The sequence below is a fragment of the Eumetopias jubatus genome, unplaced genomic scaffold (assembly GCF_037043125.1).
Source record: "Eumetopias jubatus isolate StellerSeaLion01/CBP00866 unplaced genomic scaffold, mEumJub1_p1.0 scaffold_16, whole genome shotgun sequence".
NCBI classification, from domain to species: Eukaryota; Metazoa; Chordata; class Mammalia; order Carnivora; family Otariidae; genus Eumetopias; species Eumetopias jubatus.
This window is the reverse complement of record NW_028274822.1, coordinates 62,179,928-62,194,125: the sequence shown is the minus strand read 5'-3', so window position 1 is coordinate 62,194,125 and position 14,198 is coordinate 62,179,928. Positions and strand designations below refer to the sequence as shown.

The window sequence follows — 14,198 nt, the reverse complement described above, 5'->3', positions numbered from 1 at the left end:
TTTAAAGAGACTTATGGGGGTGCCTGGGTGGTTCAGTCGGTTAAGCACCTGCCTTTGGCTTACGTCATGATCCTGGGGTCCTGGGATTGAGCCCCACGTCGGGCTTCCTGCTCAGTGGAGAGTCTGCTTCTCCCTCTTCAGCCCACCCCCTGACCCCTGTTCGTGCTCGCTCTCTCTCTCAGATAAATAGATAAATCTTAAAAAAAATAAAGAGACTTATGGATCTAGAAAGCATTTGGCAAGCTTCACATATTTAATTTTTGTTATTTAACTGAATGCACTGAGTTATTTTAATGCTTATGTTTTTCATTATATTTCAGCATGTTGCCTAATACCCGCATTAGTCACTCTCCCAGCAGAGCTCATAGAACTAAGTTAATTAATGGGCATTTTTAAAGACTGCCTTAGTTCACTGTTACATGAACCATATTGCCTATAAAGGTAGCTGCCCATAATTTATCTCCTTACTACTAATACTTGCATCTTAGTTCAAAGGGCCAGGATTGTACCAGGTTGCTACTGAATGCTAGAACAGCTTAGGGTTATCATGAATCAAACTGAATTATGTTACACTAAACCCTTATTCAGTCTACCTGCTGGTTGAGAAACTGTGGATATGGTCATCCATAATGTGTGACTAATCAGTTCGAGTATATTTGGTGGGTAAGCTGTTCTGTACATTCATTTTGTAGGAGCTGATGTTGCGAATGTCTGTAATGAAGCGGCTCTGATTGCTGCGAGACACCTTTCAGATTCCATAAATCAGAAACACTTCGAACAAGCTATCGAGCGAGTGATTGGTGGTAAGCAAACTGAATGTAACTCAAGTCAGAAGGTTGATGAAATGAGTTTGAGGCCATAGGTTTCTCTGTTTTGGCAAGATCTAGAAGCAAAGAAAAGTCTGTCCACCCAGCCTGGGGTTACCATGCACCTGCTGTGTTCCCTCAGTGCTGTGAGGCGCCCCCCCACCCCCCTCAGCCATGGTCTTGGGGAGATGGATGCTGTTGATTTGGGTGAGTCTGAGACAGACAGCATCCCACACCGTGCCTCACTCACATGGGCAGCAAGCAGCAAGGTGTCTTCCCCTGAATTATACCAGTCTAGTGTTTTGAAAATGCTCACAACCTTCCTGTTTCCAAAAATTGTATTGCATGAATTAAATGTGCTCTCTGCTTGGTAGAGGTGATGGATAAACAGCTGTTGTAACAGCTGGTTAGCCAGGAAATGCTCACCCCACAAGCACAGTTGGGAAAATATATAACATGTTTTCCTTGTTTTCTAGGGAGCTTATAATTTAACACCCATAAAAAGGTAACTAGCAATTCCAGAACTTGGGCATTCAAAGAAGGGAAGGGTGCTGTGGTCAGGCAGGGCTCTACAGAAGAGGCGGGATTTAAACCAGCCTCAATTGAAAGAGGAGGTTGGTGTCCCAGTGGCAGGAACAGAAGGTGCTTGGTAGCAGTGTTAACACCCTGTGTTTCAGGGAGGGAAAGTAAACCAGTCAGATTCAAGTTCCTTTGGGAAATAAGGCAAAGCTGGAAATAATTGCTTAAGTCTAGATTTTAGAAAGCCTTGAATGTTAAGCTCAAGGGCTTTTTAAACTGTTGAACTGTGGCCAGTATTGAACGTGGGATTTTTCTTGAGTCATCGAGTAGCGTGATAATCGGTGATGAAGAAGATGGAAGCATCAGAAGGCAGAGAACCCTGTAGTCATTAATGTGAGATAGTGGATTTTAGCTTAAGTAGTCCCAATGGTAATAGGCAAAAACAAAACCGGACAGCCTTACATGCCTTGGGAAGAACAGGGTGCTTCAAGAGGCAGCTGGCTGGGCAGAATTTGAGACGGGGCGAGCTATCCATGTGGAACTCTGCAGCACCACCGTGCCACAGGCTGTGGTTCCCGTGGTGTGGAGGTGGGTGAGAGGGCTCCGGGAGCCAGGCCCGCAAAGTGCATCGAGTTCAGACAAGGAATAGATGCCATTAAAGGAAACCCAGGAGGTTACCAGAGATAGAAGATAAGGGCAAAGACACGTTTATAAAGCACTTGTCAGCAGGATCAAGTGATGCTAGAGGCTAGTATAGCAATGTGTTTAACCTGGATTAGGTGTTACATCAATAACCCTTGAACAAATGAATAGACTACTTATTCTAGAAATTTGTTACTGAAAGGAAAAAAATCTAAGATGATAGAGTTGTAAGTGGAATTAAAGCAATTCACTGTAGAGGCAGGTGAAAGCTGCATGTCTGTGCCTTTTAGGTGAGGCAACAGTCAGTGCTCAGTGTGAAAGACGTCAGGGTGGCACATCCAGGAGGGGTCCTCGCTCTGAGGTACACAGACACTTACCTGCTCACAGCTCAGCTACTGTAAACCAGCTACGAGCAGTTGGTCTGTAGTAAGCATACTGGGAAAATGAAAACTTCCAGGGATCAAATGGGGGGAGGGGGGTCAGGATTCTTGTTTTCTCATATAAGCAAGAACTGCTCAACTCTTCTTACTAACTCACCCTCTGTAAATCTCCACCCTTCCAGCTCTGTTACTGTCTTGGGTTATGTCATTGGGAACATAGCACTCTTTTTTTTTTTTAAATCTTTCAGACTCATTAATATGTTACCATTTGAGAAATTCTCTCAGATGGGTTACCTTGAACACAACAAAACTCCTTTTGTCACAGTGTGACGAACTATGGAGTTCGTTTCTGTGGTACAAAGGGGCAAAGGAGGTTTAGTATCCACCTTGATCCAGGCCAGAGAAGACTTGTACTTGGACTAGGGGGTCCCCCAGCTGTGTAGTCAACACATGGGCCCAACACAGGGGCATCTCTTGGATTTATTTTCTCAGGTCTACCCTGCTGCTAGCTCTTGGAACCCCCTGGGCCAGTTGATTAGTGTGCTGGGTGCTGTAGCATTGGCCTAGCCAACTCGCTGGCGAGGTATTTTCACATCTTCAAACAGCTCCGTTCCTCCTCTCTTGTATGCTTTCCATCAGGAACAGACAGCAGGCAGTTTCGTGCATGTTTGTTTACCCAGTGCTTGAGAATTCCAAGTACCTGGATTATAAAAAGGAGATCATTCCACATCTCTTTGTCTTTTCTGAATTTTATGTTTTAAATTGACCTAAGTGCTGAATTTTATTTTGTATTTCTGTTTCCCAAAACAAGATATATGGCTCAAAAGAGTGGGAGAGTTAGAGTTAGAGAGTTAGTAGACCTGGGGGTAATGAATGCATTTTGCAAGTAGCTGGGTATACTTTGGAGTTGGTCCTTAACTTTTAGTCTGACCGTGGCTGGGAATTTCCAAATTATAGGCAGCTTAGTCTCTAAGTCACCTTTTAGATAAGGCATGTGTAGATTGTATAATTGTCTTTTTATGTCAGTGCCACTGAGACAGTGGTTTTGATTTTAACTTGTTATTATTTTGTATAGGCTTAGAGAAAAAAACCCAGGTTCTGCAGCCCGAGGAGAAAAAGACTGTGGCTTACCATGAGGCAGGTCATGCAGTTGCCGGGTGGTATCTGGAACATGCAGACCCACTCTTAAAGGTAAAGCAGTTTGTGTTGAACAGTAGGCAAGCCAACTGATCCTGTGAGCAATTACTTAAGGAGAAAATTGCATTCCCACAAAGGACAGGTATATAAAATTTGGTCAAGACGTCTGGTAATGATGGTGGGATGAAAAGGTTTTGCAAACCCTCCTGCAAAGAAGTTACAAAGTTTGGAAAGAAAGCTGCTATTTAAAGGGACCGAACAGTGTCCAAAGCAGACCAAAGCTGGAGGAGAATTTTCCTTTTGAAAAGCAGTAGCTGCAATGGGTTAGAATTGGGAGTTCGTGGCTTCCTTGCCTGAGGGTTTTTTCTATAGCCACAGTGATGGAAAAGGCTGGTCTATCATATTGAGGTAGCAGAGGAAAGAATTCGGGATTTGAAGAATATTGGAAATTTAACAGGAAAATCCTGGAAGCAAGAAAGCTACAGAGGAATGAGACCCAAGTCCAAGTAGAAATTCCTCGGCTCCCTGGCTGCCCACTAAACTATGCCTGCACAGGAAGACCCCAGAGAGCCTGGCAAAAATAAAAAGAGACCAAAGGGAAATCTCCTGAAAGATGGGTGCATCAAGTGAGATTGGTAAATTTTTGCTTTTTCAGCTGAGTGCAGTCCCCAGACTGGTGCAGCACGAACAACAGGAAGCCGCAATCTGATTGCAATGTCAGGGGACCACTGGAAATGGAGGGGGATCCCCTGAAGCAAGGGAACCACAGAGAAGATAACATTAAGTGTGCAGAAAACATCCTGGATAGGGGTGCCTGGCTGGCTCAGTCAGTAGAGGATACCGCTCTTCTTGACCTTGGGGTCATGAGTTCAGGCCCCACGTTGGGGTAGGGTTTAAAAAATAAATAAATAACCACCCTAGATAATCTACAGAGAAGCCACTAGAACCAATAGGTGAAATTAGCAAGGTTACAGAATTCAGGATCCATATACAAAAATCAATTTATTTCTGTATATTAGCAATGAACAATTAGAAAATAAAATTTTAAAAATTCAATTTCATTTATAACAGCATCCAAAACCACGAAACATGTAGGGGTACATTTATTGAAGTACTTGTAGGATCTGTACACTGAACGAAACAAGACCTAAATAAAAATAGAGATACAGGGACCCCTGGGTGGCTCAGTCAGGTAAGTGTCTGCCTTCAGCTCAGGTCATGATCCCAGGGTCCCGGGATCGAGTCCCGCATCAGGCTCCCTGCTCAGCGGGGAGTCTGCTTCTCCCTCTGCCCCTCCCCCTGCTCTCGTGCTCTAACTCTCTGTCTCTCTCTTAAAAAAAAAAAAATAGAGATATACCGTGTCCCTGCAATTTTATGATCATCGTTCTCCCCAGATTCATGTGTAGTTTCAGTGCAATCTCTGTGGTAAACATAGCCAACTTGTTTTGTAGAAATTGATAAGCAGATCTAAAATTTGTATGGAAGTCACGTCAACTAGGGAATAGCCAGAACGGTGAAGTTCGAAGGGGTTACACTGCCAATTGTAGACCTTGTATATAGCTACAGTAATGAAGACTAGTACTGCAGAAGGGGCTAAACAGACCAGTGGGATGGAGTGGGGCCCGGAAATAGACCCTCACACGGAACCGATGAATTGATTTTTCAACAGACGTCCCAAAGTAATTCAAGGTAGGGAGAATTCTCTTACCAGCAAATGATTCTGGCAACTCAGTGTCATGGGGGAAAAAAGCCAACCTTAACTCTCAGATCATATTTAAAAAATTAATTTGAAATAGATTGTAAAAGCTAAAACACAGTAAACTTTTAGAGGAAAACATAGGTAAAAATCTTTGTAACCTTAGATAGGCAAAAATGTCTTAGTACACAAAAAGGATGAACCACAGAAGAAAAAGTTGATAAATGGGATCTCATCAGAACTGAAAATGTTTTGTCTTTGAAAGACACTGCTAAGAAAATGAAAAGCAAGCCACATATTTTGAAAAATCTTGCAGTATATATATGACAAAGGACTTGTATCTAGAATACGTTAAAAAAAAAAACTCTTAAAACTCAAAAATAAGCAACCCAGTGAAATCATGGGCAAAAGATCTGAAGGTATACAAGTGGACATTAAGCACATGAAGATAATTTCACTAGTCATCAGAAAGTGCAAACACCACATACCCACTGGAATGGTTGAAGTTAAAGTCAGTCCTAAGTGTTGGTGAATGTCATTCTAGCTGGAGCTCCCTTCCATTGATGATGGGAATGTGAAATGGTATAAGCATTTTGAAGAATAGTTTGGTAGTTTCTTATGAAGGTAAACAAATGCTTCCATACAGCCAAACAATCTCACTCATATAATCACCCAAGAGAAATAAAAATATGTCCACACAAAGACTTTTACTGCTTGATTCATAATAGCAGTAAACTGGAGACAATCCTGATGTCCCTCAAAAATGAAGTGGATGTTTGGTATGTTTATACAATGGAATGCTACCCAGCAGTAAAAATGAATGAACTATTAATACACATAGCAGTGTGGGTGAATCTCAGAAACGGTGAAAGAAACCAGACAAAGTACATACTGTATGAGTCCATTTATATGCAGTTCCAGAAATTGTGACTAAGTCCCTATGGATTGGTCACATCTCCAGCTGGGGCTGGAGTGAAGGGGGTTGGGGGGTCGGGTAGGTAAGACTGACCAGAAAGGGATACAAAAGAACTTTGCAGGACGAAGGAAAGATTTTCTGTCTCTGTTGTGGTAGGAGGTTGTATTTGTCAAAACTCATTGGACTTGTACACTTAACATGGTGTATTTACTGAATATAAACTATTCCTCGATAAAGTTGATTTTTTAAAAATTTAAGGAATTTACTCCATTGCAAAAAGCACTAGGAAAGAAAATGAAGACTGTTGAGCATCTAGGTCTGCCTTCCCTTTCATCCTGTAGAGGAGGATGTGGCTGGGACTCCGTGAAGTTGAATGACAACTAGGCCATGTTTGAGCTGCCAGAAGGAGTCCTCACTTACCAGCTGTCCTTTCGTCAAGATTAAATAATTTCAAGTGTGTATCACAAAAAGACAAGAGATACTTTCTAGAACTCTTAAGGTGAAGTTATTCTAAGAGAAAATACTCCCTCTGAACAGTCAACTCCTGCTAGACCTCATCTTGCCAAGGCTGACGGGTTGCCCAGCTGCTATGCTTATGTTTCGGCGGCGAGCTTATCTTTGTATAGGTAAACCTCGTGGTCAGCATTTGGTGGCGGAATACTCAACATGTATGTTTTCTACTTGCCAGGTCTCTATCATCCCGCGGGGCAAAGGACTAGGTTATGCTCAGTATTTACCCAAAGAACAATACCTGTACACCAAAGAGCAGCTCTTGGATAGGATGTGCATGACCCTGGGTGGCCGGGTATCGGAAGAAATCTTCTTCGGGAGAATTACAACTGGTGCTCAAGACGACTTGAGGAAAGTAACTCAGAGTGCCTATGCTCAAGTGAGTATATGAAATGGAGGGTTTCTTCCTTGCTCTCTCACATTTGCACCAGAAATGGGCGTTTGTGATTGGCTCTGAAACAGCAGACTGGCTATTGTTGTGTTGTGTTTGACTGGCTTAGACTTTTCAGGCAAGAAGTAATTCCTAAAAGGAACTTTTTTTTTTTTTTGATAGTACAATATTTAAAGTTTACAGATTTCGGGGCACCTGGGTGGCTCAGTCGTTAAGCATCTGCCTTCAGCTCAGGTCATGATCCCAGGGTCCTGGGATCGGGTCCAGCATCGGGCTCCCTGCTCGGCGGGAAGCCTGCTTCTCCCTCTCCCCCTCCCCCTGCTTGTGTTCCCTTTCTCGCTGTGTGTCTCTGTCAAATAAATAAAATCTTTTAAATAAAATAAAGTTTACAGGTTTCTCCTGCTATCTGAATTCCTATGAAACCGTTTGGAAGCTGAAATGGCTCAAAGCAAAGAAGCACTTATTGTTAATTGATATGGGAAAATTTCTGAAAGTTCCCAGACCCCAAAACTGACGTCTGGTAGACTGCTGTACCTTGGGACACATCTGTAATGGAGCCTGCAGTGCCACTCACTGCTCGGGGGTGTGGTGCCTCTGTCCCAGCTTGCTGCGGAACACATGCGGAGTGCTCTTTTCACCTCTTTTCATAAAAAAAGTCCTTTTTCAGTTTCTTTTCGGTTAGCGAAAGTACGTACTGCCGTAGGTCTTTCATAAAAGCAAAGTGACACAAGATGAAAGGCAGGGGATACCTAATATTACTAAGAGTCTGTAAAGTGGGTATGCAGAGTTTAAAGTTCTGTTAGAAGCCTCTGTGATCCCATAGTGCAACACTGCCTGTACTCTCGGCTGTCCCTAAGAGCATCCCTTCTTGGTCCCCTCCCTTCCTGATGGACCAGCCACTCTCCTGACTTGTTACTGTCATACCCACATTTTCCTTGTTTATCCCTGGTGCATACATCCCCAAACAATAGAGTTTTGCTATCTCGGAACTTCATCTAAATGACTTTCTCTGAAAACTCGTATAACGCATATGTCAGCTCTTCTTCTGGTCTGTCACCTTTTCCAGTCTTTTTTATTTATTTGTTTATTTTTATTTTTTTATTTTAAAGATTTTATTTATTTGAGGGAGCGAGCGAGAGAGCACGAGTGGTGGGGGGTGCAGAGGGTGAGGGAGAAGCAGACTGGCCGCTGAGCAGGGAGCCTGATGTGGGGCTTGATCCCAGGACCCTGAGATCATGACCTGAGCTGAAAGCAGACACTTAACGACTGAGCCACCCAGGCGCCCCTTAAAAAAAAAAAAAAAAATCTTTAAAAAAGACTTGAGGGGTGCCTAGGTGGCTCAGTCTGTGGAGCATCTGCCTTCAGCTCAGGGCAGGATCTTAGGGTCCTGGGATTGCACCCCACGTCAGGTTCCCTGCTCAGGGGCGAGTCTGCTTCTCCCTCTCCCTCTCCCTCCCCCCCCCCCCGATCTCTCCCTCAAATAAATAAAATCTTTTTAAAAAACCAAAAAAACAAACATAGCTTCCTGCTTTCTGAGTTCTCTTGGCTCTGTTCCTGCTCCTCACTTCATCTGGGCCTTCTCTTTTCTAGTCAATTTGGATTTTACTTCCATAAACTTCTTAGTGTGGGGCTTTTTAGTTTTGGGGGCTCATAGGGTCTAGTCTAGACCCCGTAGCTTGAGGGAACAGGAAAATGCAAACTCCCTTCCAGGTTGGCACACTGCCCTTTCCAGGAAGAGCCTGGAGGGCATGGGTTTTAACCTCTTCGGTCTGTCAGATCCTTCTTGCCTCTCTACTTCCCCTCGAGCAGGGAGAAGTATCTTGCAGGTCTCATAGATGTTGTCCATGGGCTTCTTGTGTCCCTAATTGAGCAGTTTAAAATACTATCCATTGCTGCACTGTCTACATAGAACACCCTTGTCCACTCAGCCAACCCAAGGCTGCCATGTAGATTTCGCCAGGTTAGAGTACTAGTACAGTGAGATGTGTGGAGTTAATGCCATTATAAAGACTTCCTGCCATTTTTTTAAGTCAGCCTGTCAGCAAAACCAATGCCCACTACTAATCATGTATCCTTTTTCAGATTGTTCAGTTCGGCATGAATGAAAAGGTTGGGCAAATCTCCTTTGATCTCCCACGTCAGGGTGATATGGTTTTAGAGAAGCCCTACAGCGAAGCCACCGCAAGACTGATAGATGATGAAGTACGAATACTTATTAATGATGCTTATAAAAGAACAGTGGCTCTCCTCACAGAGAAGAAAGCTGATGTGGAGAAGGTAGGTGCCAGGCGTATGAATAATTCTCTACATGGTTTTGCCAAAAAAAGAAAAAAGAAAAAAAGAAAAAGGTTAAAGTGATGGATTGACTGCGTTGGTTTATAGACATGAGCATTTCCTGTAGCGGGCTCACTCATTCTGATTCTGTGTCCGCTCTGTCTCTGAGGAGGTGGGAGTGCAGTAGTGAGCAAAAGTAGGACACAGCCCTGGCTCTTGTGGCTGTTAGCAGTGTGAGTGCAGGATTAATGGAATCTGCAAATAACCACAAAATACGCAACTGAGGCATCCCTCCCCCCTTCCGTGTGTTTTACCTGTACTCCTCAGTAAGGAGCACAGGGGACCAACGGATTTACCGATGTCTTTCGCCTCTGGCATAAACAGGTAGTGATGAAAGTGCAAATAAAAGCTAGCCCATGTGAAATTGGCACATGAAAATCACCTTTGGCTTAATTATGAGCTTTGCGAATAAACATGCTCTGTGTTTTCTGTCCTACTTCATATGATAGCACCTACCAAAGGAAGGGTTTCCTTCTGAATTCAGTGGATTTCTCACATCCAGTAAACTCTTATTAATTATTTAGAATCCATGCAACCAAAATTAGAATTTTTTGTTCTTTGAACATTCCACACTCCTAAAGCACAAATGAGAGAGCCTTTTAGGAGGGATTGACACGGATAAAAGAATATTCCAAGATGTGCTGTTCCATCAGTAAGGCAATCCAGAAGCATCTGTGATGTCTTTTCACAAAAGTGCCCAATGCAGGTGGAGAGACCTGGTGCCCTGCACACAGGAACTCTGAGAAAGGAAGATCAGAGTGGTCAGCGAAGGCCTCGTTATAGAAGATAGAACTTAGATTTTATGTAGAAGGGTAGTCATGTTACAGTGAATGAGTTGGGGGGCGGGGGGAGCAGAGGGTGGTGTGGAGGCCTGGTGAGCAGGAGGTGTGTGGGGAGCAGGGCAGGGTTGAGCAGATAGTTGGGGGGAGGGAACTGCAGTACCCAGGTTCTCAAAAGCTAGCTAGGAAGTTTAGAAACACAGTTTTAGAAATAAGAGTGACCTTCAAAATGATCTGATCCAGCCCTTTGTTTTATAGCAAGGAGTCCTTAAAGAGTGTTGAAATGATGAAGTTCATCATTTGCGGGAGTGTGGCAGCCCGGGGAGTGGCAGAGACTGGCTCAGGGGCTGGTGCGGGTCGCTCAGTCTGACACAGTGCTGGGGCTAGCACTGGAAGTAGGGCAAAGGCAGATCTGAAAAAACTGAGATTTATTGGTTAAATGCATGGGGTGAACGAGAAGAAAGCCCTTGAGATGATGACTCCTGGTGGCCAACACAGAGGGTGGGGGTCAGTCTTGAACCCAAGAGAACGCGGGCAGTGGGCATTTGCGAATGAAATGTGGACAGCAGGTCCAGGCCGGAGATAGGATCTGTTGGTGGTCCCCCCATAGCCAGATGTAGAAAAGATGGATCTGAGCCATGGAAGACCGTGGAGGAGCTCACTCGAGACCCCTGGCTGCAGGAGGACAGTGTGCATTCATGGATCCAAGAGGAACCTTCCACGTGCACACCACAGATGCCAAACAGGTCCAGGGAGTTTGACCCAGTTATCTAGCCTTCTGCACATACAGTGCCTATACTGACAGTGGTAACAAAGACGTGTGTGGGAAAGGGAAATTGATTCAATGGAGTGAGGATCTGGAAACACTGCAGAGTCCTGAAGTACTGTTTGGCCCATTTGAGAAAATTAAATCTGTAAAGAGTAATGTTGAGCCAGCCAGGAGATGGGGAGCCATCAAGAGGAGAGGTGGCTGGAGACTTTGCTGCTAGGACTAGTGTCCTCCAAATTCTGGGCCTCAGTTGACTCCTCTGCTGGACAGGATAGTACATAAGGGCTAAGCTTTAGGAGAATAAGAGTAACCTGCTAGGATCCACCTATCATCCACCCGGTGTACCGGGTACTGCTTAAGATGCATGAACTTCTCTAAAGTTCCTTGCAGCCTTAGGAGGTGGAAACACTGTCATCCCGTCTTACAAAAGAAGAAACTAGTACAGGGAGAGGTTAAGTAACTTTCCTTAAGGTCTGTACTGTACTGTTGAATGTGGCTAGTCCCAAGTGAAAGTGTGCTCTGAGCACACTGGGTTTTAAAGACTTGCTATGAAAAAAGGAAGGTAAAATATCTCAGTAATTGTTTATATCATTACATGTTAGAACGATACTGTGGGGGTACCTGGGTGGTTCAGCCAGTTGAGTGTCCGACTCTTAATTTCAGCTTAGGTAATGATTGCAGGGTCATGAGATCGGGCCCCACGTTGAGCTCTGCACTCAGAGTCTGCTTGAGATTCTCTCTCTCCTCTCTCTCTGCCTCTCCCCCCCTTCTCACTCTCTAAAATAAATAAATCTTTGTGAAAAATGATACTGCATTTGATAATATTGGGTTAAACAAAACATATTATTGCAACGTAAGTGTAAATAGGCAAATTGAGAGTTAATGGTGGTCTAAGAAGACAACCTGGTTATGTTTTTAAGAGTTTTTATCTCTTAGAAATAGAGACAAAAATATATATGGATAAAATATGACAGCTGGGATTTTCTTCAGAGTAATCTACGGAGTAGATGAGACAAAAATGGCTCTTAAGTTGAGGACTGTTGATAGTGGCTATATGGGGATCCGTTACCCATTTTCTGCTTTTGTGCATATATGCAATAGTCCATGATAAGGTTTCTAAAAACTGATAAAACAAAATAAAATTGATTTATTTTTTGGTATCTTTAAAAACAGGGCATCTAGTGTAAAAGTGCAGATAAGTCAAATTTCTAAGTAGGGAGTTACCTTAGAAACTAAATCTATTTTATGAGATCAGTTGATATTTTAACCCACTTTGCTGTCTTTGTAATGGTCAGATGCTCTAATGGCCATTGTCCTCCACCCTGACACCCCCACTCACCTCCACACACATAGTTGGTCAGGTGTCCCTTTCCCAGTGTCCTGTTAAGATGTGTACTGTCAAATTTCTGGTTCAAGCATAGAAATGACTAGAACTTCAAGATACATGTTTTCATATAAACATTCCTGGCTTCCTTTTGTATCTCTGCCCTTGTATTTATTTTTTCAACTAACTTTTTTTAAATTTCTTGCTTACCTCTTTCTCTCCTTTCCCCTACCTTGCCCTCCTAGCCACTTTTCTGAGTTTGTAATGTATCCTTCCAGAACTTCTTTATGTACATGTAAGCACATAAAAAGATATATATTCCTTTCCTTTTAAAGGCAAATGTAGCATACCATAAAGGGTGTGCATCTTGCTTTTCTCACTGAGTATCTTTCTCCAAGATGTATATAGAACAGATTCTTCATTACAGGTGCATAATTGTTCATTGTGTGAATGTATCCAAATCTATTAATATAGCCCCTCCCTTACTGGTGGACATTTGTTTTTTCCAATATTTTGTTTATTTTACTCTAAAATCCTGGGACCTTGTCTGTATCTTTTCAGTGGTCTTAAATCCTATTTTGGAGTGGGATTAGCTATAAATAAAAAATTTTTTTTGTTTTTTTTTTGCGAAGTCTTTGCGTGCGAAGACTTTGCTAAGAAATTGTGTTTAATGGAAATTGTTCATATTTCAGGTTGCTCTTCTATTGTTAGAAAAAGAAGTGTTAGATAAGAATGATATGGTTGAACTTTTGGGCCCCAGGCCATTTGCGGAAAAATCTACCTATGAAGAATTCGTGGAAGGCACTGGCAGCTTGGACGAGGACACTTCACTTCCAGAGGGCCTTAAGGACTGGAACAAAGAACGGGAGAAGGAGAAAGAGGCGCTCCGGGATGAGAAAATCACCAGCCAGCTCCGAGAAGGGAGACCATTTTAGCTTGTGCCTTTGTCAAGGTCGACTCTGGCTTTCTCAGAGGAATAAGGACACTGCGGGGTTGATCATAACCATCTGCTGACCTGGTTGAGATGGTGGGAAGAGGAGTCCTTAGTCCTCAGCCTCTGAAGTCACACCCTGGGTGGCAGGGTGACTTTCTGAAGGCCCAGGAGAATGTGTCCCCAAGCCCGCCAGGCTCTCAGCGGCCGGGAGCACGGAGAGGGCACCCAGCGCCGCTCCCTCCACCATCCATGGTGCCAGCCGATGTGTGTTGGGGACCGACCGACCATCTGTGGAGGCTTGGCGGTGTGGAAGAGGTGTGTTGTTCTCTTCCCATCCCCCACTCTTCATTCCTGCTTCCCTTCAGAGTTTCCCTCTGTGGATGAGCTGTGAAATTACATTGGAGTCCTGATAAGAATATTTTAATTTGACTTAATACTTTAAAGATTGAATCCAGATCACATGTTGCTGTTTTAATGGAATGGTTTTCTACAGAGAGCTATAACATATCTACAGATATGAATGTATTATGTAAATATGGCTTCTTTACATCAAAAATAAAGTGTACTGTACTTTTCTCCTTCTGAACTCAACAATGGGTCACTGTTTCATGCTTGGGGTATTTTCTTTTAGAAAACGTAATGGAAAGGAATTAAGTGTTCTAACTTTGGAGAGAGGAATCCTTTAAAACCTCACTCCTGCTGGTTCTTATACCAGCTCCCACAAGAGGCTTGGTAGCTTCTAGAGTTGTACATTCTGGAATGATGAACTCTGGATATAAAGTACATTGATACGAAGTCAGTGCAAGAATCTGATGATGGCATCAGTTTACATTCTCACTAGGCTGGTCGTGACGTTGGTCCTGGCATCTGGGTCTAGAAGTCAGTGTGTGATCATAGCAGGTCCGGCAGGCTGTCCCAAACCATCACATTGGATCTCAGTTATTTCAGCTTGCCTCGTGTGTTCTTGATGCAGTTAAGTATGTTGTGGGAACAACCATTTCTCAGACTTCAGACATAGATTCAGGTGGCATCCCTGGAACAGCACTGGACCAATGGGGAGA

The 14,198-nt window shown here is 43.4% G+C and overlaps 1 protein-coding gene across 1 annotated transcript in view; it reads left to right on the top strand.

Moving 5' to 3' along the window:
- The window catches only part of AFG3L2 (AFG3 like matrix AAA peptidase subunit 2), a 51,208-nt gene extending 37,477 nt beyond the window's left edge, over positions 1 to 13,731 (top strand). Inside the window, exons 13-17 of the mRNA XM_028089338.2 lie at positions 693 to 803; positions 3,423 to 3,538; positions 6,785 to 6,985; positions 9,080 to 9,274; positions 12,896 to 13,731. Coding sequence (XP_027945139.1) covers positions 693 to 803; positions 3,423 to 3,538; positions 6,785 to 6,985; positions 9,080 to 9,274; positions 12,896 to 13,138 — 866 coding nt within the window. The 3' untranslated portion in view covers positions 13,139 to 13,731. The remainder of the gene's footprint in view (positions 1 to 692; positions 804 to 3,422; positions 3,539 to 6,784; positions 6,986 to 9,079; positions 9,275 to 12,895) is intronic.
- The last annotated feature ends 467 nt before the right edge of the window (positions 13,732 to 14,198 follow it).